A 24,647-nucleotide genomic window follows, 5' to 3' on the forward strand; every position below is an offset into this window, starting at 1 on the left:
TTTTTATTTAGTTATCGTCTCGTTTTCGTTAGTGAAAAAAGGTCGTTGACGAAAATTATGACGAAAATTATTTGTCAACGAAATTAACACTGGTGCTGATTTTCCTGAATATCAACTGCAAATGTTGTTTGTACATTGAGCGTACATTGGTTGTAAACTCGTTATTGCGGTGCATTGTGGGATTGAATGAGTGCACTCGGTAACGTCCACTATGGTTTCGGACACCACAACAAATGGCTGTCCCCTCAAATAGTGCCCTATTTAAGGGTATAGGGGGCGATTTTGGACACAGCTAGTCACTTGCTTTGATCCCAAATAAATCAGCTGTTTAATGTCAATTGTAATTTCAGTGTAAATACATCTAAATGCTGCTTTAGATGCAGCTTGTGTGCCACTTCTGCAGTGCAGGATTTTGTTGATACTGATTTCATATGATTGGTATAAAGTCTTATTATTCTAAAAGTATATATTGATTCAATGTAAGAATTTTGCATTAAAGGGATAGTTCACCCTGAAATGAAAATAGTCATCTTTTTTTTACTCACCCTGCTGTTGTCCAATGCCTGTCTTTTTCTGACCTCAAAAGCAGAAATAAAAAAAAAAAACGGATACAAAAGTATCACGCAATGATACAGTGAGCCGCCCGCCATATATGGAAAGTGTTCAGGAGGCATACTATAAGGTTTTGGGAGAAAGAAACCGTATTATTCAGTCAAAATACTGAGTTCGGACGTTACTGGGTTATTTGGGAGCCATCAGCAGCCATTTGCGCAATATTGTCATGACAACCAGTACTCAACATTCACTTCAGGAGGTTTACCTCATTATTAGTATTATTTCTTATTATTTACCTTATAGAAGAGACGAGAGTCGCGTTTGTTTCTATTGAGTCTGATTTCTCAAAACGGTGCGTGTGTGTGTGTGTGTTTATCCTGGGTACCATGAAAACAGTGCGAGTTATAGTAAGCATGAGCGGCTGCTGACGGCTCACCGTCCTTCGGATTAGACGTTAAACCGAGGTCCTGACTCTCTGAGGTCATTAAAAATTCCATGGCACTTCTCGTAAAGAGTAGGGGTGTAACCCTGGTGTCCTGGCCAAATTCCCTTCTTATCAATCATGGCCTCCTAATAATCCCCATCCATTGAATTGGCTCTATCACCCTCTCTCCTCTCCACCTATAGCTGGTGTGTGGCAAGCGCACATCCAAGTGGATGCTGCACACTGGTGGTGGTTGAGGAGAGACCCCTGACATGAGTGATAAGCGCTTTTGGTGTACAGTAGTACATATGAAAGCGCTATATAAATGCCTAATTCATTCATTCATTCACACACACTCACAGGAACGCACACAGAGTAACGGCCGAGCTCAGTATTTTGACTGAATAATACGGGTTATTTCTCGCAAAACCTTATAATGTGCCTCCTGAACACTTTCCATATATGACGGGCGGCTCACTGTATCATTGCGTGCTTTTGTATCCTTTTTGTAAAGTTTAGCCTGGTCGCCATTCACTGCCATCATATGGAGGAGCGCGTGCAGGACGTTTTTTTTTATTTCTGCTTTTGAGGTCCGAAAAAGATAGAAGGACATAAGGTATTGGAACAACAGCAGGGTGAGTAAAAGATGACTTTATTTTCATTTCAGGGTGAACTATCCCTTTAAATATAATGCACACGTCTAATTATAAAAGGTAAATATCGCAACTTAATTTCTGTCCCTGTTGTGAAATGGCTACCACACAGAATATGAAGAATATGAAAAGCTTTCTGAGTCCGCTTTCCACAACAGGTCGAACACACTTAGCAAAATATAATTTTGTTAAAAATCACAGAAAATACAGAGATTTTATTTTTGGTCAATTTCGCACAGCCCATTTGAAGATAATGATATATTCTAACCCTCCAACAGTTCCCACCTTCATCCATGTCTTTGGAGAATCGGTTGAGGATGCGAGCCGTGGGCGTTGTGTCAAAAAATTTCATGGGACTACGTAGAATCTTCTGGAAAAGTTCGTCATGGAGCTTTGAGGAGGCACGCAGAGTACCCTAAAAAAAAAGAAGATCGCAATGAAACATGGACCTCTCCCCACAGCTTGCTTTAGACTTTAGATGCTATAAAACCAACTACATGTAAAATCTCACCTTAACAAACACAGTGCCTCTCAGTAGTTTGAGAAGGAGCATGATTCCCATAGACATGGTGTAGACAGCAGCGTAGTGATGCATCAGAGGGTTATCTCGCATACTCTCGCTCACTACTGAACTGTTTCCCACCTGCACTGTGGTGTTCTGTTGAGCAAGAAACCACAGGCCAATTATAGACACATCTTTTTTTTTATTTTTTTTATTCATATTAAAAAAAAATTAAGGTTAAGGGTTTTGCATTATATAGTAAAACATGGTAAAAGGTAATGCATTTTTGTGTCCAGATTCTATAATTCAAGTTATAAAATGAATGAAATGGCCTACTTAGGGGTGCATATTGCCAATATTAACTTAATTAATACCATATTAATGTTGAAGTTGAATCACAGAATGGCATATATTTATTGTCTTAACCTCTAAAGACGGCTTAAAGTTGTGATAGCCTTTTCTTCCCTATTGTTACACGCACTAATATTGCCAAAAAATTTGGGACGCCTGCCTTTAATGACATCCCATTCTTAATCCATAGGGTTTCATATGGAGTTGGCCCACCCTTTGCAGTTATAACAGCTTCAACACTTCTGAGAAGGCTTGTTTATGGGCCATTTTGATCATTCTTCTAGAAGCGCATTTGTAAGGCACACTGATGTTGGACGAGAAGGCCTGGCTCGCAGTCTCCGCTCTAATTTATCCCAAAGGTGTTCTATCAGGTTGAGCTCAGGACTCTGTGCAGGCCAGTCAAGTTCCTCCACACCAAACTCGCTCATCTCTGTGCAGGCCAGTCAAGTTCCTCCACACCAAACTCGCTCATCCATGTCTTTATGGACCGACGCTTTGTGCACTGGTGCGCAGTCATGTTGGAACAGGAAGGGGCTATCGCCAAACTGTTCCCATAGAGTTGGGAGCATGAAATTGCCTAAAATGTCTTTCACTGGAACTAAGGGGCCAAGCCCAGCCCCTGAAAAACAACCCCACACCATAATCCCCCCTGCACCAAACTTTACACTTGGCACAATGCAGTCAGGCAAGTACCATTTTCCTGGCAACCGCCAAACCCAGACTCATCCATCGGCTTGCCAGACAGAGAAGCGTGATTGGTCACTCCAGAGAACACGTCTCACTGCTCTAGAGTCCAGTGGTGGTGTGCTTTACCCCACTGCATCCCACGCTTTGCATTGCTCTTGGTGATGTAAGGCTTGGATGAGCTGCTCGGCCATGGAAACCCATTCCATGACGCTCTCCACACACTGTTCTTGAGCTAATCTGAAGGTCACACAAAGTTTGGAGGTCTGGAGCTATTGACTGCAGAAAGTTGGCGACTTCTGCTCACTGTGACCCTCGGTATGCGCTGACCCCGCTCTGTGATTTTACGTGGCCTACCACTTCGTGGCTGAGTTACTGTTGATCCCAATTGCTTCCACTTTGTTATAATACCCCTAATAGTTCTCCGTGGATTATTTAGTGGTGAGGAAATTTCACGAATGGACTTATTTCACAGGTGGAAACCTATCACGGTACCACGCTTGAGTTCTCTGAGCTCCTGAGAGCGACCCATTCTTTCACAAATGTTTGTAGAAGCGTCTGCATGCCTTGTGCTTGATTTATACACATGTGGCCATGGAAGTGATTGGAACACCTGAATTCAATTATTTGGAGGGGCGCCCCTATACTTTTGGCAATACAGCAAAAAAATTACGCCAGCACTTGATTTTGCTCATCAGGAATATATTAGAGGTTGAGGAAGTTGAGCTGCTGACACAGTTCACTCCGCCGTCATTGAGTCTGACCTGTGTTCATCTATAACTGTCTGGTTTGGTTCAGCCAACAAATCAGACATCAGAAGACTACAACGGACAGTCCGGACTGCTGAGAGGATTATTGGTGCCCCCCCTGCCCACCCTGCAGGACCTGTACTCTTCCAGAGTGAGGAAAGGGGCAGGTAAAATCATCCCAGACTCCACTCAACCCGGCCACAAACTATTTGAACTGTTGCTGTCCGGACGGCCCTTCAGATCACTAAGCACTCTAGGCACAGAAACCGTTTCTTCCCACAGTCCTATTTATATTATATGTGGTAGCTTCAATACCAAGGTAAATTCCTTTTAAATGCACACTTAGCAATAAAGCTCTTTCTGATTCTGATCGGATTTTCAAATTGTTTTTGTTTGCTAATTGCTGCAGAGTTAATGTTTTTGATTTAAGATTACAAGGGCATGTGAATAAAAAAAATATGTGCACCGATTAATCATTTAAAATAAAGACTGCAATATTCCATGAAAAATAAGAATCGCAAATAACCAATTGATATTTATTTATTACCAAAATACTGTGATGAATATGACGCAAAGATCAAGCTTATTACACCTAACCAGTAAAGATCAAAGTGAAGGCTAAGTAGCTGAGCTGAAAAAATGTATAATAATGTTTTAAATGTCGATATTCAGTGCACAAGTTGGGACCAAAACAAATGAATCATTTGTGATTTGCAATTTCCAAAAGTTTGACACACTAACAGTAACAGCTCCAGAAAGACAAGACACAAACCAGTGGTAAAGGTCACAAGCACATCAAATATTTAAACACTTCTACTCTGGTCTCATGGAAATTAAGTCTTTCTGGCTTTCCTGTGCTCCAAACTGACCAGCGTCTCTTACCCCGCTGCCCTGTTTGATCCAGTAGCTGAGCCACCAGTTGCTGAAGGCTATGCTGCCCACATTGACAATAAAGAGGGCCAGGATGAAGATGAAGACGGGCCACCCTCCTAAAGCCTGGATGTACACTTTGTACACTTCACAGGGCACTGAGCCCTTCCCTCTCTCCTCCACCTGTATCAGCTGACCTGAAAGAAAACAGGACAGAAGTCAGGTAAATCATAAGGTCAAAAGGGTAAGCATAATTAAACATGAGGCCTGCAGGGAGGTTATGTAGAGCAGTGTGAGCTAACTCGTGCACACCACGACTCCAGCCACAGATTGTACTCTAAAAAGGGCTCAACTGATATGAACACATGGAATACATGCAAATAATGACCATGAACAGTTGTCCGTCAGGTCACAGCCAGACTAGGTGAGCTTGGTCTGGAGGTACCTGTCATGGTGGCTTTGCACCCCTTTGGGGAGGAAGACAAAGTGATTACGAAGCTGTTACCGCTGGTGTGGGGGTCAAGGGGGGGCAAGGAGGATCGGAGGCGGGGTTGGTGTCTGTGTCAGTGGTTCTGTTGGTTGTGCTCGCCGGCAAGCAACGTCGTAGTTATGTTGTCAATTAGTAATGAAATGACCAAAAAGTACAAATAAAAAATTTAACGGATAAGTTGTGTGTTAGCTGGGAAGGACTTGCAAGCAGGTACGATGTTCATTCTATTCATCACAAGCAGTTTCCATGTTTTATTAACAGTTCATGTTAGTACTCATGGTATCTGTAATCCCCAAATGCCACTATTTTCACTTTGCGTTTTTCTGTATATTTTTTAAATGACTGTGGTGGCCAATGTTCCCACTAAGCTGCGTGCGGCACAGAAAGAATAAAATGCAGCGCAGACGATAGACACAGACGCGAAACGTGGGGAGAAATCCATTTGATTGTAGTTTAAATGAGAAATAATTGCAGTGCTCTGTTCTACCGCTATAGAGTTAGTATCGCTATCGTGTTAGAACCGGTGGATGCGGTTTACAGGTTTCACAGAAAGACAAGGATGTCACGCGTGAGCACGCAGCAGTGAGTCGTGTTTGCAGTCCAAATAGCTCAAAATGAGAGGCAACGACAAACGCAAAGACGTGGAATAAAACCTCATCATGTTTTAACGAAGAGTGGTTTGATTGAGTGGTGGAAATAACAGATGATGGACGGTAACAAAACAGACATTTACAGTTACACGAACCACCACAAGTGTAGCGTGCGACTCTAAACACCAAAGTAACAGTTTAAATAGATGTGTGTGTGGTTTGGGTTTCAGTGATGTTTAGATAACTATAAAAGGCATTTGAACTGATATAATATACTATCAGTTTAAATACTTCCATTAATTTTTATATTATATTATAGGCTATTATAATTGTATTACAGTGTAAGCCTAATAAAGAATTGATCTCACAAGGGGATTGTTTAGGGATCCTTGCCATTAAAACGTTTGAAAACCCCTGATATAGAAAATCTTGGAAATTCATAAGCAATAAACAAACATTTAATATAGATGGTTTAATGCTGCCTGTCGTCAATAAATGACTGTACATAAACACATTAAGAACCATCTCAGTGTAACCGCTTCATTTTTTTCATATATTATATTATATTATGAAGAATTGAACTGTCCTGGGGGAGATTTTAATAGTATTTCATGGTAAAGAAGACAGTTACCAGCACTGTAAAATGTGCTTAATTTAGTGACTTCTGAATTAACTGTTTTTTTTATTTTTTTATTTTTTATTGAATATATCACTTGGTTACATCAATAGTTAAATAAAATATAAATGGCATTTTAAAGTTAAAAGTTGTAACTGCATGATGAAACCACTTTTTGTGTGTGTGTTTACATACGCTATGCAGGTAAAGAATGTTTTTGCTCAGGTGACCAAAATGTCGCCCAATAGAGAAAAGTTTTGCTCAGCGAGAAAAGAAATTAGAGAGAACATTGGTGGTGGCTCATACCAACTTTATTGTATCAAACACTTGAGTTTTACCGTTTTCAAATCCATTCAGCCGATCTCCGGGTCTGGCGGTAGTACTTTTAGCATAGCTTAGCAAAGATCATTGAATTTGATTAGACCGTTAGCATCTCGCTCAAAAATGACCAAAGACTTTCAATATTTTTCCTATTTAAAACTTGACTCTTCTGCTAGGAACTATACTCTCATTCCTGCGTAATAATCAAGGAACTTTGTGCAGTACCATGGGTGCAGCGGCGCAATGATATTACACAGCACCTGAAAATAGGCTAACTTCCGTCGACATAACCAGCGTGACAACCTCCTTACACAGGGAGTGTGCTGGGGACTATTTTCAGGCGCTGTGTAATATCATTGCGCCTCTGCACTCATGGTACGGCAGCAAAGTTCCTTGATTATTATGCTGGAATGAGAGTATAGTTCCTGGCCATATCGGTCTTTCATTTTACGCCGGTCTTAGTACACGATGTAACTACAGAAGAGTCAAGTTTTAAATAGGAAAAATATCAAAGATCTTTGGTCATTTTTGAGCGAGATGCTAACGTTCAAATCAGATTCAATGATCTATGCTAAAAGTGTTACCGCCAGACCCGAAGATCGGCTGAATGGACTCAAAAACGGTAAAACTCAACTGTTTAACTCTAGGGGAGCTGGAAAATGAGCCCATTTTAAAAAAAAGTGGAGTGTTCCTTTAACAAACTAGTTTGGGACTGCTATTTTTTTTAAATTTAGGAATTAGGTCTGCCAAGTCGCGGCTTAATGACCATGGGAAAATGTGTGTCCCATGGCCAAACCAGTTGAGAACCACTGATGTAGAGCACAGTATAATTTACTGTGTTTAACATGCTCATACTTACCATTGTCCTGATTGGTTGATTTTTCTTTTTTGACAGATCCTGCTTTTTTGCTCTCTAAGGGTTTCTTGAGGGAACTCCCAGATTTCTTATTCGGAACCTGAGATGACACAACATAACAGATTAGAGAACTCCACCATGGTTTCAATCTCATTTGTGCATATGCAAGAAACACCGAATGAGCAAAAAATGATGGTGCTGCTGAAAAAGAGCTGAGAAAACATTCAAAACTTCTCCTTTTAGAGTCAAACGGGTTTGGAAAGACGTGAAGCAAATGAGGATGATTTTTGGTGAACTGTCTGTGAACTATTTCACCATCTTCCCCATTTCATCTGTTTAGAAATGAAAGGAATAGGAATAGTTCACCCAAAAATGATATTTCAGTCATCATTTACAAACCTGCATGACTTTCTTTACTATTTGGATTACAAAGGACGATATTTTGAAGACTTTTTAGATGTTTTATATAAAGGAAAAACTTTCGAGCTCCAAAAATGACAGAGTCAAATGAAGTAATCCAGAATCATCTGGTCTCAATCCATGTCTTCTGAAGTGGCGTGATTGTTTTGCATAATGAACAGACTGAAATTTAAGCCTTTATTCCTTGAAACTCACATCAACTGTTATCACTCATTGGCATGTCATGCGACCAGATGCCATGAGGTTCGTAACAACATGGGGATGAGTAAATTATGCTAGAGTTTTCATTTTTGGCTAACTAAAGAGATACTGACCTCAATGATGTGTGTTTCTCCCAGTTGAAGGGTGTTAAACATGGCGGCGTAGTCTCCATTCACATTCATCAGGTCCTCATGGCTGCCTTGCTCTGTGATGCTGCCGTCACGCATGACGATCACATCATCACAGTCCACCAGATACTGAGAACAGAAACGCCCATAGCCATATGCTGTGATCGCAATCAACTGCGAATAATTAAGTGGCTTACATGGCTCAAAAATATCACATGACTGGGCATGACATTGTAACGCACCTGTAGCTGGTGAGTGACAAAGATGACGGTCTTGCCACGCAGCTGCTTCTTAATGGCGTTGTTGAAGATGTGATTTCCGACATGAGCATCCAGGGCACTTAAAGGGTCATCAAGAATGTAAATGTCCCGGTTGCTGAATAAAGCTCGAGCCAGGCTTACCCGCTGACGCTGACCACCGCTCAGGTTGGCACCACGTTCACCAATCTGACAGAGGGAATCACACCACGTATAAAAGATTATATGTTCATTTTAATGGGGAATTTACAAAAAAAATAGTTGGTGTAAGCGCTCTGTAAAGAGCGTCATTGATGTAAATTTACAATATGTTTCAACAAGCGCTGATCATTGTAGCCAATCACAGACATATTTGATGAGCACAATGGGCAATAAGAGGTGTTTACGATTCCACTCAGTGTCCCATTTTTTTTAATTTTAGTACCAACTTGGTACCGAAGTCAGTACTTTTGACAACACTACAGTAGGATGGGTTACCTCAGTCAGGTCAGAACAAGGGAGGATGGCCAAGTCTGGTCTCAAGCAGCAAGCACTCAGAATAGCCTGATACCTGCAGAAGACATATCAAAGATACAGGAGGTTAATATGTGATTACGCTTTAAGGTAAAATATCAAGGTACCATTACAGCTATAAAATACAATGACTATATTTCATCAGGACATGTGTGGAGGCAAAGCAATTTAATGACAAAGCACAAGTGCTCAAGGTTGTCTGTGCTCATTTTTATCTCTGTGCTGAGTCACGCACCACATTCACCAGTCCACCTGCAGCCCATTTTCACTTGCTCAGCCCTTTAGTCCACTTCACGCTGACTCAAACACATTATTCATTACATTGCTATAGTGCAGCCGTTTGGCAAACCAAAATGTACTGACGTGTTTCACTATATAGGCCCCGATATCCTTCAGGTGAAATTGAAGAACGAACAGGTGTGACATCATTTCAAACCAAATCAGGCCAAAACCAAGTTTGTTTGTTTCGAAACAGCTTGCCAAAGCGAACTTTCCAAAAAGGGTTCCTCTGGCTGGTAGACACCTTCGAACTGCCATTGGTCTGTGGCGATTATGTAATAGGTGTGACTCTGGAAATTTTCATTTCTTCTGTTAATTCCATCGAGGCAAAATCCCTTTCATGGAAAGTCTGTTCACTCGGCGGCCATATTTGCAACACCTCCGGTCAGCTATTTTGGGCACCCAAGATCAAGTCCTATCTACTTGAATTATATGAAGTGCTATATAAATAAACGTGACCGGATTGCAGAGTATACATATCCACTATGATCAGATGCTTTCTTAACTGCTGTTTACTCACAGCTGTCATTTTTGTTGTGTTCATTTTGTTATTAAGAGGAAAGCGCAAAGCACATATTTACATTAGAGTTTAGATTCTCTGCCTGAGCCCAACCCCCAACTTGACCCGCCACTATCCTCGGGCCGGGACTTAAACCTTAAACTCACAGCACATGCAGTGATGAAGCGCAGCATTCTGAACAGAAACGCCAGTCATGAGCTGCTCGCGTGAAAAGTGCGCTTTGCTTAACTGCAAATGGCTGATGAAACATTGATTAAAATTAAGATACAATTTATACAAAACGGAATTTACTTTAAAGAAAGGCTTTCTACAAAACAAAACTTAATCAAGTGGTCAAAATAATTTCTGACCCACTCGCATCTTTGCACTTTTCATAATCAATATAGCCTAGATAATATTTAAAAATAACATTTTAATATTCAAATATAAATATGAAACAAAATACCGTATTTTCCGGACTATAAGTCACACTTTTTTTCATAGGTTGGCTGGTCCTGCGACTTATAGTCAGGTGCGACTTATATATCAAAATTAATTCATACTGACTGACAAGAATAAACATTTAGCAGCCGCGAGAGGGCGCTCTATGCTGCTCCTGTAGCCTACCCCTGAAAAAAATTTACTGAAAACTGAAAAAACTGTTAACTGAAATATTAACTTAAAGACAACTGAGAAAAACTGAACACAAACAAAATGCCCCCATAAAGAAAATCCTATTCTGCAAATTACAAACTGCAGGTAGTAAAATATGCAGCCGAAAACGGTAATCGAGCAGCAGAAAGAACGTTTGGAGTGAGTGAGAAACTTGTGAGGGACTGGCGAAAAGCAGAGGTTACTTTAACTGTAATGAAGAAAACAAAGAAAGCTAATCCAGACAGAAAGCAAGATGGCCAGAGCTGGAGGAACGAGTCCACAGATGGGTGCTTGAACGCTCTGCCAGGAGAGGCTCAGCTGCGCAAGACAAACGCTGCCAGTGTGAATGCACAGCGAGCGCGCGCGGCTCCCGTTCCCCGACCTTCTTCTGCCCTGCCAACGCTTGCGTGTGCGGTGTGAAGCTGGCGTTATAGTCCAGTATAATGCGACTTATAGTCCAGTGTGACTTATATATGTTTTTTTCCTCTTCATGACGCATTTTTTGACTGATGCGACTTATAGTCCGGAAAATACGGTACATTGTTTAATGGCTACACAAGTATAGTAGGCTACAGTACAGATAAATGTCATGTCTGAGTGGGATTTGACCGAACGTTGTTTTACAGGTAGTGGTTCATGAGTGGAGCGCTGGCATAGAGCGGATTATTGAGCTGAGCGTTACACCGCTCCGCTTCGCTCATTACAGGCTCGTTCTCATCAGAGTATTAAAAAATGGTTAGGTTTAAATCGGGCTCTGGCTCATAATTACAGTTAATGTGTCAGGCCGGGCCTAGCTCGGACACAACGTGCACAGGCTCGGGCTTGATTTTTTGGGCCCGATCTAAGCTCTAATTTACATATTCACATATGTGGATGGCGTCAGGATATTCTTCACCCCTAAGCAAAGAACGGAAAAAAAACTTTGCTGCGAGTATATCAGGGCCTTTGCACATTCCTTTTATTTGGTGCTCACCTCTCTTCCTCCATTTCCTTGCCAAACAGGATATTGTCACGAAAAGATGCATTGAGAATCCAGGCCTGTTGTGCCACATATGCGAAATCTCCATCAACAGCAACAGTCCCCTCTAAAAGAGTCATCTGGGATACACGCACAACAGTGGATCTGAGGATTTCTAAACGCATCTAATGGATCAATGAATGACAGCAGCTCTTTTTTACACTTCATATCAGACAATAAACACTCACCTGGCCAAGAATGGCAGAGATGAGAGATGTTTTGCCACTTCCCACACTGCCACACACACCGACCAGCTTCCCCTAAAGATTCAAACACAGGAATGATTTTTAGTTTGATTATTCCTTGTCATCTCTACCATTAGCATTTAGAAAGCCAAAGACCTTCTGTATAGAGAGATCGATGCAGTGAAGAGTTCTTTGCAGCCGCTGGCTGATGGTCGGCACTTGAAGGGTGTGATCTTCAGGACTGGACGCCATGTCTCCAGACACATCATGCAACAGCTGGCCCTGCGTTTCCTCTTCCAACATCCCGTGATGTTTTGGGTTGTCGTCATGCTGCCGACGCTTCTTGCGACACCCTCTCATTCCGAGGCCTATATAGGGTGTACCACGGGGCGAAGGCTGTGCGCTGTGACCGCCCGTTTCCCAAGCCAGGCTGGCACCAGTCATCTCTACTGCCACGGAAGGATTCCTTGGCATCTCACGGATCATCTTGACCTCGGCCATCAGGAGCAAACTCTGGGAACAAAGGGAAAACAGACTAAATTTGACAAATTTCTTACAGTTGCTAAAAATAACACGGAACACAGAGCCTGTTTGTCTTTTTTGTTGCTTTTAAACTATTTAATTCAACTGAGGATTGCATGTCAGCATATTTTAGTATCCATGTAATTTTCACATCTTAAAAAACATCTTTTTTCTCTTGCTTTTGAATCAATGTAATTTTTTTTTCAATTATATATTATAATATATTCAGTTTTTTTGATGTTTTTGTACTTTTTTTTACTTAGTGATAGATTGTACAGCACTTTGGTCAGCTGTAGCTGTTTTAAATGTGCTTTATAAATAAATTGCCTTGCCTTGCCTTTCTTCACTCCTAAGGGAATTTCACTCGCAACAACGTTTCCGAATGCAAGCAAAGCATGCATGTCAATACTCATCTACTCACTAGCCACTTTCCATCGCGCTCTTGCAATCTATTCTAACTAAAACTTTCAGGGAATATGTTATTTATTTTAAAAAAGACTGAAAGAGTTGTCGGAAGTTTAATGATGTAAGTCATGTGACTGTGGAGTAGTTTGTTTAGAGACTACATTTGGCTTCTGGCGATTGTGTTTAGGCTTCAAAATTAATTTGTGAAGATTATTAGTGATTGAACAAAACGTGTAATAATCATAAACGCCAATCCAATAGTTTTTTCTTCGAGGGATGTGATTCCAGCACAAAAATCAAAACAAGGTGGAAAAGTGTCCAGATGCATGAAGCTGAGATGTTTTGCGAACCCATGTTCAACAACTCTCATCAGGGTTTTTTCTGTTCTAAACCCTTTTTTAATCACCCTTTTATGACTGTATCACCAACACTTTTGATATGAAAGCTGTGACGCAGATTATGACTTTGTGATTTTCATCCTCTGACATTGAAATTAGAAAGAGACGCAACAAAGATATAATCTGCATGATTATATGAGTGATGGGGGTGAGCTGGGCGGCAACTGGAGCTTTTCAATGTGGCACTATTCTGACAAAAACAGCCCCATTCCCATCTTATTCAGCCAAATCCTGAAGATCATCCATCGGGGCCACATCAAACACGCCTGAATGACACCACCTGCTCCAACACCAGGATTTACAGGGGGTCCCTTGATAACAGTATGCAAAACACACACTATAGGACAGAGAAAATCTTGACAGAAGTGAAAGTGACTGTTTGTAGAAAGAGGCACAGAAAGCTCACCTTGAACCTATCAATGGCGACAGATGCCTCCGAGAGAGATTTGACAGAAAATGGGGTGACCTTCAAGGCAAAGGTCATGGAATTGAAAACAGTGACGACAGTAAATGCCTGGACAAAAAGAAGAAGAGGTAAAGAGTCAATGCACGAGTTTATTAATACTATGGTAATGACTACATTTCAAAACAAGCAATGTAACCCTACCTGTGCAGCGGTAAGGTCATAACCTAGCAACATGTGGGTGGAGAATGTTGCCACACTGGCAATCACCACGACGATAGGTGCCACGCCAACTGTGATGCTCTGAAAATATCCTGTTTTTTCCAAGATCTGACGCTCCTCCTCTCTTATTCCTGTTTAAAGGTACACAATGTTTAGCAAAAATGAGTCAAACCAGGGTTATTATCGTTAACTAAAACAAAACCATTACAATAAAATAAAATAAACAAAAACTTATTTTATTTCAGCTAGTTGCCATGGCAATATTTCTCATTTTTGTTTAGTTTAACTTGAAGTACTAAAATAACTAAAACTAAATTAAAATTTAATAAAAACTTTACAGACATATTTTTAAAAACTAATAAAAATGACAAAAGCAACAAAATTGCTCAAACTTCAACATGTTAAAATGTAAGCAAAATTTTTTTTTTACAAAAACTATAACAGGATATCAATGATACAAACACCAGTTTAAAAAAAAATCAATGATACTAAAATATATAGACATTTTTTTTAAATATACATTTTTATCTTAATAAATATAAATAAAACAAATATTAACAAAAACAATAATAGTACAGTGGCAAGAAAAAGTATGTGAACCGCTTGCAAAATCCGAAAAAATGTGAATAATTTTAACTAAATAAGAGAGATCATACAAAATGCAAGTTATTTTTTATTTAGTACTGTCCTGAATAAGATATTTTACATAAAAATGTTTACATTTAGTCCACAAGACAAAAAAAAAGCTACATTTATGAAAATAACCCTGTTCAAAAGTTTATGAACCATTGATTCTCAATACTGTGTGTCGTTCCCTGGATGATCCACGGCTCTGTGTGTGTGTGTTGTTCCCTGGATGATCCACGGCTGTTTTTTTGTTTTGTGATGTTGTTCTTGAGTCTCTTGTTTGTTCTGAGCAGTTAAACTGACCAATGCTCTTCAGAAAAATCCTCCAGGTCCTGCACATTCTTCAGTTTGAAGTTGAACCCTGTCCAGCAGGGACTGTATGATTTTGAGATCCATCTTTTCACACTGAGGACAATTGAGGGACTCAAACAAAACTACTAAAAAAGTTGAAACATTCACTGATGCTCCAGAAGGAAACACACAATGCATTAAGAGCTTATTGAAAACTACTCAATTTGTCTTCTTAAACATGCAAATATCTTCTGTTGCTTCTGAAGGGCAGTAATAAATGAAAAAAAATTATATTTAAACAAAATAAGAAACATTTGGACATCTTCATCCTGCTCAAACGTTTTCACCCCCAGCTCTTAATGCATCGTGTGTTTCCTTCTGGAGCATCAGTGAATGTTTCAACCTTTTCTAGTAGTTGTGTTTGAGTCCCTCGATTGTCCTCAGTGTGAAAAGATTGATCTCAAAATCATACAGTCATTGCTGGAGAGGTTTCAAATGTGCAAAAGATACTGGAAAACTAAAGAATGTGCAGGACCTGGAGGTTTTTTTTGAAGAGCATTGGTCAGTTTAACTGCTCAGGACAAACAAGAGACTCAAGAACACCCATCACAAAAACAAAAAAACAGCCGTGGATCATCCAGGGAACGACACACAGCCCTGAAAACCAATGGTTCATAAACTTTTGAATGGATTATTTTAATAAATTCAGCAAATTTTTTGTCTTGTGGACTATTTGTAAAATGTTAAATATCTTATCCAGGACAGAACTAAATAAAAAATACCATGCCTTTTGTATGATCTCTCTTATTTAGTTAAAATTATTCACATTTTCACAGATTCTGCAAGCGGTTCACATACTTTTTCTTGCCACTGTATATCAATGGTATTAAAATAACACTGAGCCAAACACACAAGCCAAAAAAAACAACTCACTTCGTACAGCTTGTGAGAACGCCTTGACCCAGGCATACATCTTAATGAACTTGATGTAGTTCAGAATCTCATTCATCTTTTGAACACGTTGGTCAGTCACGGCTACTCCCTTCCTCCTGAAGTATGCCGTCAGCCTGGAGCTAAACATCTACCGGCACAGGAAAAACAGCGGCATTACAATGGAAACTCCCAGTGGAAAAACAAGACCAAGCAGGAACCGAAAAGCTCACCATGGTAGGGTAGAAGAGGATGAAAACGGCAGAGCCTAGCAGAGAAGTCGGCCCCAATACAGATAAGTTGTATGCCATTCCCAGCACGGCCACCAGGGGGCCTCCTGCCAACAGGCTGCCCACCGCGGCCGCTTCGAACATGCGCTGCCCATCACTCGAGCACATATTGATCAGCTAAAGAGAAAAGCAACACGTACATTGGCAAGATGTGCGACACATACCGTATACTACCGTAAAATATATTTGCGGGCATCACCTTCTTTTTCTTTCACTCTTCATCTCTTCACCATTCAACACCCTAGGATATCTGCTCCTAACCTTCCTAAATGTCCAATTCATTAATATGAAAAACTCCTTGTCTGTCCCTCAACACCGTACCTGTCCCATGCTCTTCTCCCGAAGGCTGCGCAGACGCAGTATCTTGTGGAAGGCCATGGTCAGGACAGCTCCACGCAGGCGGGTCCCGGTGCGGTAGTTCAGCCCCCAGGTGAGGGCGAGGGACCAGGAGCGAATCAGCTCGGTGGCCAAGAGGCCCAGCACCAACAGCAGGCCGTAGGGCAGGTCGGGTTCGCTCATCTGCGTATACTCCAGTAACCGCCTCACCACAAACGCCTGGGGAGAGGGAGGACGAGCAAGGGGGCGACAGGACACAGCAGGCGTGACTGAGGATACAAACATACTCTTGCACCACCACTGCGATATTTACAGTTCGACAACATTTTGTGACCTTCCTCATCATAAAACATTTGGCATTACTACGTCATTCGGCAGAAAAAGGTGAAGAGATCATTGTATGCTACGTGTGGGGCATCATCATAAGCACTGGAGCAACTTCTACTGAGAGAGAATGTCAGCCTGTGTTCTAATAGTTTACCTTATTTGGCCATTTTCTCTAGCCTTTGGAAAAGAACAAGAGAGACAATGATAGTACCATTCGTGCGAGAGACATTGTACTTTAGCAATGTGAATCATGGACATAATGCCCCTTGTTTGTGGATTCAAAGACTTTTTACCTACAGTCACATCAGGTTGGGGGTACAGGATGGAGAGAGACGTACTTTTGTTTTAACACCTGAAAATTAATATCAATTGAATCAATCGTTAGTAGCAGAGTGTGCGGAAGCACAAAACACAGAAAACTTTTAACAGCTGACACGGTTCATACAAGCACACACACACAGTCGCACACACACACACACACACACCGTTCTCAAATATCATGCACATACGCAGTCAAGGATATGCACACATAAACTGGGAATACGGGCAAACCCATGTGGTTCAACACAGCTGCTTGTTTTTATTAAAGAAACCTTGAATATTTAACCTTGAAAGTTGAAACATTCAGCAGATTTACAAAGACGTTTGAGCAAGAACAAAAACATGGATCAGGCAAAACAAAAGACATTGTTTCATAAAAGTACGATTTCAGGTATGATGTCAAAAGAAAAGGCACATCTAGTTCTTTGAGAGTCCATTTGCAAGCTGTCATCACTTAAAAGCTGTCCCATTTACTTTTAATCGAGGTTAGTGGGGCAGCGATCCCTCCCTGAATGACGCACATCTTACGAGACCCATTTACACCACATAGTTGCCCAAAAAGGTGTCCGTGAAATTGGTCAAAAATCCAGCAACATATTGAGGACAAGAGGTGTGGGTCTGAAAATTGCCTGTACGCCCATGGATCTCTCAAACTTGAGAGCGTTTCAGTCCAAAACAAGAAACCCCAGCAATATAAAAACCCCACAAGTCCGTTTTCCATTGAGCAAAGGAGCTGGTATATGGGACAGATATCTGAAGAAGTCTGAATCGATTGTCCATTGGCACAAAATCTCGCCCACATTGGTCATCGGACATACATTGCAGTTTGACAACCAGTTACCCAACCGCCGGATTATGTCATAACACATGAGATGCCAATAATTACAGAGATCAAATAAGAGAGGGGAAACAGAAAGAAAGAGAGAGAGAAGGGCAGCAAACAGCATTAACTCTTGATCCAGCCCTGCATAAGAAACATGCCCTTACCTCCCAGGAATCCTCACCGGCTCTCCCTGCCGTGTGCTCTCCCCGCAGGTTAAATGGACACCCTGTGGGAGTCTAAAGAATAGCCTCTGTCACATGTCACACACATGGGGACCCAGCGACCTCTGACCCCTAACTCCGATCTGAACCCCCACCCGCCCCCCCATAGACACCCACCTTCCTTTACAAACCACCCCTGACCTCAGTCATCAGAGCAAGGACAGGTATCTCTTCAAGGAGATGTTCTACGGGAGTTGCTAAATATAGACAACAGGGAGAAAAAGTCAGTTGATGATTAGACAGATTGAAATCCAAGCGTTTTGATAAGCCCGATTTTCTCCAAAGGGTTGAAGGAGACAGAGCCTTGCTGTGTCGCCCATGGTGGGACAGTGACAGAAGCTCTCCTTGAAGAAAATGTTAGCCTATCCTCCTGATCTAAGGAGATTTCTCTCTAGACTACGCTTGAGCTACATGCAATGCCCCTAAACTTAAGTTTAGTTTTACCCCAAATCTATCATTTCATAGCGGGCCATAAGAACAGATACTTCGCTTTTATCTACCCGATAATTACACCACATATATAAAACACCTGGTACCTGGAAGGCAACAGACAAACAGAAACTTTCACATTCATAGAGCAGCAGTTTTTTTTGAACAGGTGTAATAAATTAGTTGTTGTTTTTGGAACGGAAACTCTTGGAACTGTAATTGATGACTAAAGCTTTGATTCATTTATCTTTAACTTTCTTAAAGTTTTTTAAGATTGATAACATTTGGCCTTAACTAATAGACTTGAGTAAAGGTGAAGTGTGTCACTTCTACACAACTGGCAGCACCAAACAGAACTGAAAAATACTTTAGTCCCGCCCCTAACTTACACCATTCATTTCCACCCATATCTTCAGCGGTGTTGGTTCCGGAAGGATTTTTCCATTCATTTTTCCCATAGGCATTTTCGTTAAAGAATTATTAGCCATGAACCGAACCAATCAGCTACGAGGTTCATCACAACATTACAAAGGTACAAGACTGTGAATTTAAAAGCTACAATCCCGTGAAGCATTGCGAATGACAGTCGAATGTAAAAATTATTTGTTTAAAGTTGTTTATTATATCCATAGAAACTATATCTTTTTAGTTTATTACAAAATATGTATTTATATAGACCAACTCAATTACGCCATTTGCTGTGATTCATGGGAGTGGGCGTTACCAAGAGGTGTTGGTGCGATTTGCTCGCCGCAACTCTCTGATTGGTGGAATTTTCTGTACAGCATCATGGGTAATGTAGTTTTTCACCACAAATTCAGATGTTAAACACCATTATTTAAAAAAAAAACTTTGAAATAATGCGAACGGATGGCTTTAACAAAAGCATATACAACCGAAGCTCACAAAGTATATATTTTTTAAGTTATTGTCAAAAATCCATTTCCCTATGAAGAAAATAAATGGAGTTTTTACGTCCAGAACCCGACTTTTGCGCTCTATTGGTTGAGCTGATGTCGTTACGTCCGGCTGGGGGGTTCAAATATATTGCAATTCCATTTGGTGCCGTTCGTGGCGTAGAAATTACATACTTGAATAACATTACACCATAACATCTAAATTATTAAAGTTCCCCCAATTTGTATGACGAGAAAGTCAAACTATTTGGCAAAAAGCAGCGGACAAGTTGTAATACTCTTTTGGTGTTGGCACAAGTCATCATTAAGGCACTTTATAGATAGCACTAATGGTTTAATGAACTGATAAAATGGTTTTGGGAGCCACACTGGAAACATCACAGATGTAAAGCAGATCACTTCTGATGCCCAGTGACAATGTAACACAGTAACACCTTCAATTCCCCATCTGAACACTCACCTGAACATTTGAGGGGGGCAGGTATTTGATAGATGGGTCTACAAAGCTAATAATACACAGAGACAGATAGAGAAAGATAGAGCAAGAGCGGGAGATCTAGATAGAGGGAGAAGAAGAAAAGACACCAGAAAGACACAACAGAGCTGAGATGGTGTTACTTACTGGGCCACTGAAGCCTGCGAGTTGAGTAACCATAAGGCAGAGGATGGACAGCAGCAGACGCGTGCGGCAAAAATGCCAGACCACACGACGAAGAGACGCCCCGTCCCCTCGTGTCCGGATTTCTTCATCCCACAACCCGGCCAGCCTGTGGAAATGAAGGAGTTACTGTATGTTGATATCATATAATGCCAATGACATCAGGCCTGGCTCCAGGTCCATTTAGCACTAACAAAAGTGGCAAGAAGAATACCACTGTAATACCATTTGATTTGAGAGTTTCAGCCGCCGAAAGACATCAATAAAAAAAGCTTATAAACAATGTCACAATGTCAAGTTACATTTACCTCAGGAAAAGCTCATCAGTCAACTAAAAACAACAACTCTAGCCTTTTGCTAAACATATGCACTATATTTTCATTATATTTGTACTTAACCTGGTGATGTCTTGATTATTTAATGTATATTTGAATTTATCTGTAATGAAAACAACTTTCTATGACAGCCACAATTTATATATCTAGTTTAGATGACGTTAGATAAACTGTAGATGACGCAGGCTGTTTGTCCTTTACTTGCAATCTGCACACCATCACACACCATTACCACAAGCTGATTAGCCTCTGCTGATTCTGCGGTCAATGAGATTGCTTGCTCAACATAAAACAGTCTGGTTCAGTGTTCGCTGTAGGCATGTTCCAACATCAGAGTTCCTCTGAACCCCTCCACCTCCCCCAGCTCCACCTGACTAAATCTGCTACAGGATTTATGTATGCATATTCATGCGGCAGCAGCATATATTTGCATCTAATAGCAGTAGTGAGTCCATACTCACTAAGTTTCAGCATGTTAATAGTGAATACACCATGGTGCGAGCACAACTGGCTTTTAAAGGGAATGGGAGATGAGACTCTGATTGGTTTATAACACTTTACGCCCAAAACACACCCATGACTCATTAAGAGACTAGGTACAACCCTTTTGGACCATGCGCCTGGTGCACTGATAGTTTTTTTCCGTCATTAAACTAGCAAAAGTGGATTTGGATACGCCCTAAGTGCACCTGCGCCATGCGCTTCAGACCATGCGCTCAGATTGTTAAAATAGGGTCCCTAGTTTGCCAGTACCAAATGAATTAACACTGCCATGCTCATTAAAATGCCAAAACTACTTTGAGAGTTTTCATGATTGAAGTGTTTATATTTCAACAACAAATTGGTAGAATCATAATTATGTCATTAAATATACCAACAAAAACACCCTAACTGCTAGGTGCCATTTAAATGTTTGTATACAGATCACAATTGAATGCATGGCAATTTAATAATTAGGGCTATATTGTTCATTTTAATCTTAAATAATATGGATATGCATCAACAGGCAGGGTCCCCAGTATAGTTTACAGCTTTAGTTGAGAAAAATATTTTTCTAGATATTTTATAATTCACCCTGTGGTGAAAATCAAGTTTATCTGTCTATGTAGTTTTTTTAATATGCTTTATGACAACCATGTGCGAGTGAGTGGGGATGGGGCTAATTTGCGTATTCATGAATATTCATGAATCTGCATATACTAAATGAAGCAAGGGTGTAGAGTTACATTCAAGCTATTTTAAGATTTTTTTTCACAGGAAAAAAAACATTTAAATATGCAATTTTGGTGATCAAAGAAGAGTTTTAAGGGCTATTATTTGATTACAGGGGAACTTTAACAAGTTGCCACGTACTGTACGTGATCAGTACTGTACATACTGTGTCAATACCCAGCCCTACTGTATTTATGGTGTTGGTACCATGGTATTACCACTTTGGTACCACCGTAGTACTATAGTACCCCTTTTCCACCAAGGCAGTTTGAGTGCTGGTTCGGAGCCAGAGCCTAGTTTCAAATCGTTTCTTTAGTTTTCAACACCCAAAGCACCAGCTCTGAACCAGGAAAAGTGGTTCTTAAGTAGCACCAAAACATTGCTGGTCTAGAAGTAAGAACCGCTTGCGTCAGGGGCTGGGGGCGGGGTTACCGTGACCAACAAGATGAACACAAACTGGTTACCGCCATTTTTGAAATAGCAGCTAATCGAGCTAATAGCTGCTCCCGTCTATACAAATTACGGCAAGCTGCACGAATGCGTTGGATTTAGGGATGGGCATTTTTGACAATTTCTCATTTCGATCATCGATAGGTCTCAAAAACGAGTACTCGAGTACTCGGGGGCGGGGCATATGCAGGGGGCGGGGCTTGTCCGTCATTGAGATAATGAAAATACTGTTATGAAAATGGTTGTTCACAAATACAAACGTGACATGAAAACAGGTATATGAAAACATGAACATATAAAACAAAAAATAACTGCTTGATTATGATGCATAAATGTCTTTGAAAAAGAAACATCTTTATAAAATGACCGTCTCAAATAACCAAGTCAGTAATATCGAGCATTGCCTTTGAGCTGAAACTGTGAAATAACACCACCCTGCAGAGCTTGCTAGCTGGTTAATAAACTCAACCAAACGCACCCTATATCAATATTAATATGAAGATTAATATGAACCTATTATGACATAAATCAACACAAAAGGACTTGAATGCGCACGTGAACTTCAGCGTGCTAGATTTTACAGGCTATTGTTTGAAACGGAACATTTTGAATGCGCTCAATTCCCTTAACAACGCTGATACACGGACAACGAAAGCACACAGAAACAACATTTTATTAAAATCGTGTTCTCATTATAATGCTTTGACAGATTGACTCTGCACATCATGCACTTGTATTATTCATGATCGAAGCGTTTACAGACATCACGTTTTCCAACTCATAACGAAAAACAACTTTAAATAAACTAGGTCTACTGTTAAAAAATACGAGAACAGTTTAGCACTGCTGCATTACTAATATCAATGATTCTGAGAAAGAAATAGCCTATCTAAAAAGAATATGACTCTCTAAACCATGTCGAGCTCGAGCATTAATGCATTTGAGCTGAAACTGAAGAGAATGAACAGCCGGTATAACGGCAGCGCTTTTCTAGCTCAACCAAACGCTTTTTATATTAGATTAATCAGATAGACAACATAAAGGTAATCCTCTGCATCTGCAGAAAAAGGACGCGAATGCGCACATGAACTTCACGCGCTAGTCTGAGTGTTCTCGCTAGTTTCTCTGTGGATCAGCTGATACACGGGGAACTGAGCACAGATCATTTACAGCATTTTCCATCGTGTTCTCATTATAATGTTATGATTGGCGCTGCACATCTTGCACTAACCATTCAATGATCACAGTGATTCCAGACATCACTGCAGTGCACACCTCAGTTTCACTTTATTTCGCCGTGGTCTGGAGGCGTGCTGTATAACGCTAACCAATCAGACCTCCGGTACCGCGCAAAACGACGCAATAACCAATAAAAAAAGAGACAAATATATTTTTTTTCAGGGCGATCATCGTTCTCATGATCGATGATCGCTGTCACGTTCGAGTACTCGATTACTCGACCACTGTTGCCCATCCCTAGTTGGATTTGCAGTGTTTTGATGCCGAAGGATCGTAAAGCCATGTGTATCAATAGTAACGCAATGTTCGCCATTGTTGATGGAAGGCTTGTTCGAGATGCATCGATGCTGTGCAGACCGATCGTCGTATGACATCAAAGTAGAACGACTCCTTATGCTTTTGAATCTCTCTTGCGGTACTTTGATATCATGCACTGATTGGTCTGTGCATGCATCTCGAACACGCCTGCTGTGTTTCCCGCTTCCTCGCTAGCGTTGCTGAGAAAGATGAGACGTATACAGTGACGTAAGACCTGGCTCTGTGGTGGCTCTCTAGCCTGTGGAAAGGCAAACCGGTTCTTAGAAGGCTCGTCAGTCGAACCAGCACTAGCACTAGCTCTGAACTGGCACCCGGTTCATGCTGGTGGAAAAGGGGTAAATGAGGAGGTTGCCCCTGCCAAGCCTGAATAACATATATTTGAGTTGGATGAGTGCTTTGATAGGATATATCAGTACTGACCTGCGGCGATTGGTCTCACAACTCTCGAACTGTGACACAGCCCATATATCCTCTAGAAACAGCTGACCCTTCTTATGGGCCAGTATAGCCAACGAGGTCAACCAATTAAATGTCATAAAAGAGAAGAGGCCAGCGTTGTCCACTGGATGTTGATACCTGTAATGGCAACAAGAAACAGACAAGAGACATGTATTAGTCCCTAATCTGCACTTTTTTATTACCAATATTATAAGGGCCACCCAATGCGAGTCCTTTGTGCCTTTCTCAGGGACACAGTGTATATATACACAACCTATTCTCGTGAAACTGTATTTGAACTTAATCACTGCACCGTGACATTTTAATAGGGTTATTACCTAAATGTGGCTTTTGTTGAAATTCAACAAAGAAGTCTATACTGTGCTGTGTTGTCTTCGGAGTGTGAATCCATGTAACTTGCAACAAACCTCAATGGTGATTAGCACTCAAAAATCAAAAAGTAAATTTTCTATTATTGATTCTAACAGGGCAAATCAATGTTAAGGCTTTTGCTCAATCCTGTCATGCTGTGATAGTTCTCTCCTTTAAAAATAATCAATATTTGAGGAAGACTGAGAACATGGTTCAAACGAAAGTTAGTTTATTTTACAGTTGTTCAGTTCAGTTGCTTTTGCCCTCATATAGGCCTTTTCTAAACTCAAAATTTTCAAATTAAGATCAGTTTTCCCCATTTGTTTTCTTGGCGCATCAAACATTTTG

The 24,647-nt window shown here is 40.7% G+C and overlaps 1 protein-coding gene across 1 annotated transcript in view; it reads right to left on the bottom strand.

Moving 5' to 3' along the window:
• Window positions 1-24,647, bottom strand: part of abcc5 (ATP-binding cassette, sub-family C (CFTR/MRP), member 5) — a 56,585-nt gene that overhangs the window by 15,613 nt on the left and 16,325 nt on the right. Inside the window, exons 4-20 of the mRNA XM_079825699.1 lie at window positions 23,910-24,065; window positions 19,900-20,044; window positions 16,225-16,458; window positions 15,847-16,020; window positions 15,617-15,764; window positions 13,748-13,896; window positions 13,547-13,654; window positions 11,972-12,328; window positions 11,819-11,890; window positions 11,586-11,710; window positions 9,145-9,217; window positions 8,653-8,856; window positions 8,396-8,539; window positions 7,665-7,761; window positions 4,801-4,985; window positions 2,144-2,290; window positions 1,918-2,047 (exon numbers count right to left, since the gene is read on the bottom strand). Of these exons, the coding sequence (XP_079681825.1) occupies window positions 1,918-2,047; window positions 2,144-2,290; window positions 4,801-4,985; window positions 7,665-7,761; window positions 8,396-8,539; window positions 8,653-8,856; window positions 9,145-9,217; window positions 11,586-11,710; window positions 11,819-11,890; window positions 11,972-12,328; window positions 13,547-13,654; window positions 13,748-13,896; window positions 15,617-15,764; window positions 15,847-16,020; window positions 16,225-16,458; window positions 19,900-20,044; window positions 23,910-24,065 (2,648 nt within the window). The remainder of the gene's footprint in view (window positions 1-1,917; window positions 2,048-2,143; window positions 2,291-4,800; window positions 4,986-7,664; window positions 7,762-8,395; window positions 8,540-8,652; window positions 8,857-9,144; window positions 9,218-11,585; window positions 11,711-11,818; window positions 11,891-11,971; window positions 12,329-13,546; window positions 13,655-13,747; window positions 13,897-15,616; window positions 15,765-15,846; window positions 16,021-16,224; window positions 16,459-19,899; window positions 20,045-23,909; window positions 24,066-24,647) is intronic.

This window comes from Gobio gobio (assembly GCF_949357685.1).
Source record: "Gobio gobio genome assembly, chromosome: 9".
Taxonomy (NCBI): domain Eukaryota; kingdom Metazoa; phylum Chordata; class Actinopteri; order Cypriniformes; family Gobionidae; genus Gobio; species Gobio gobio.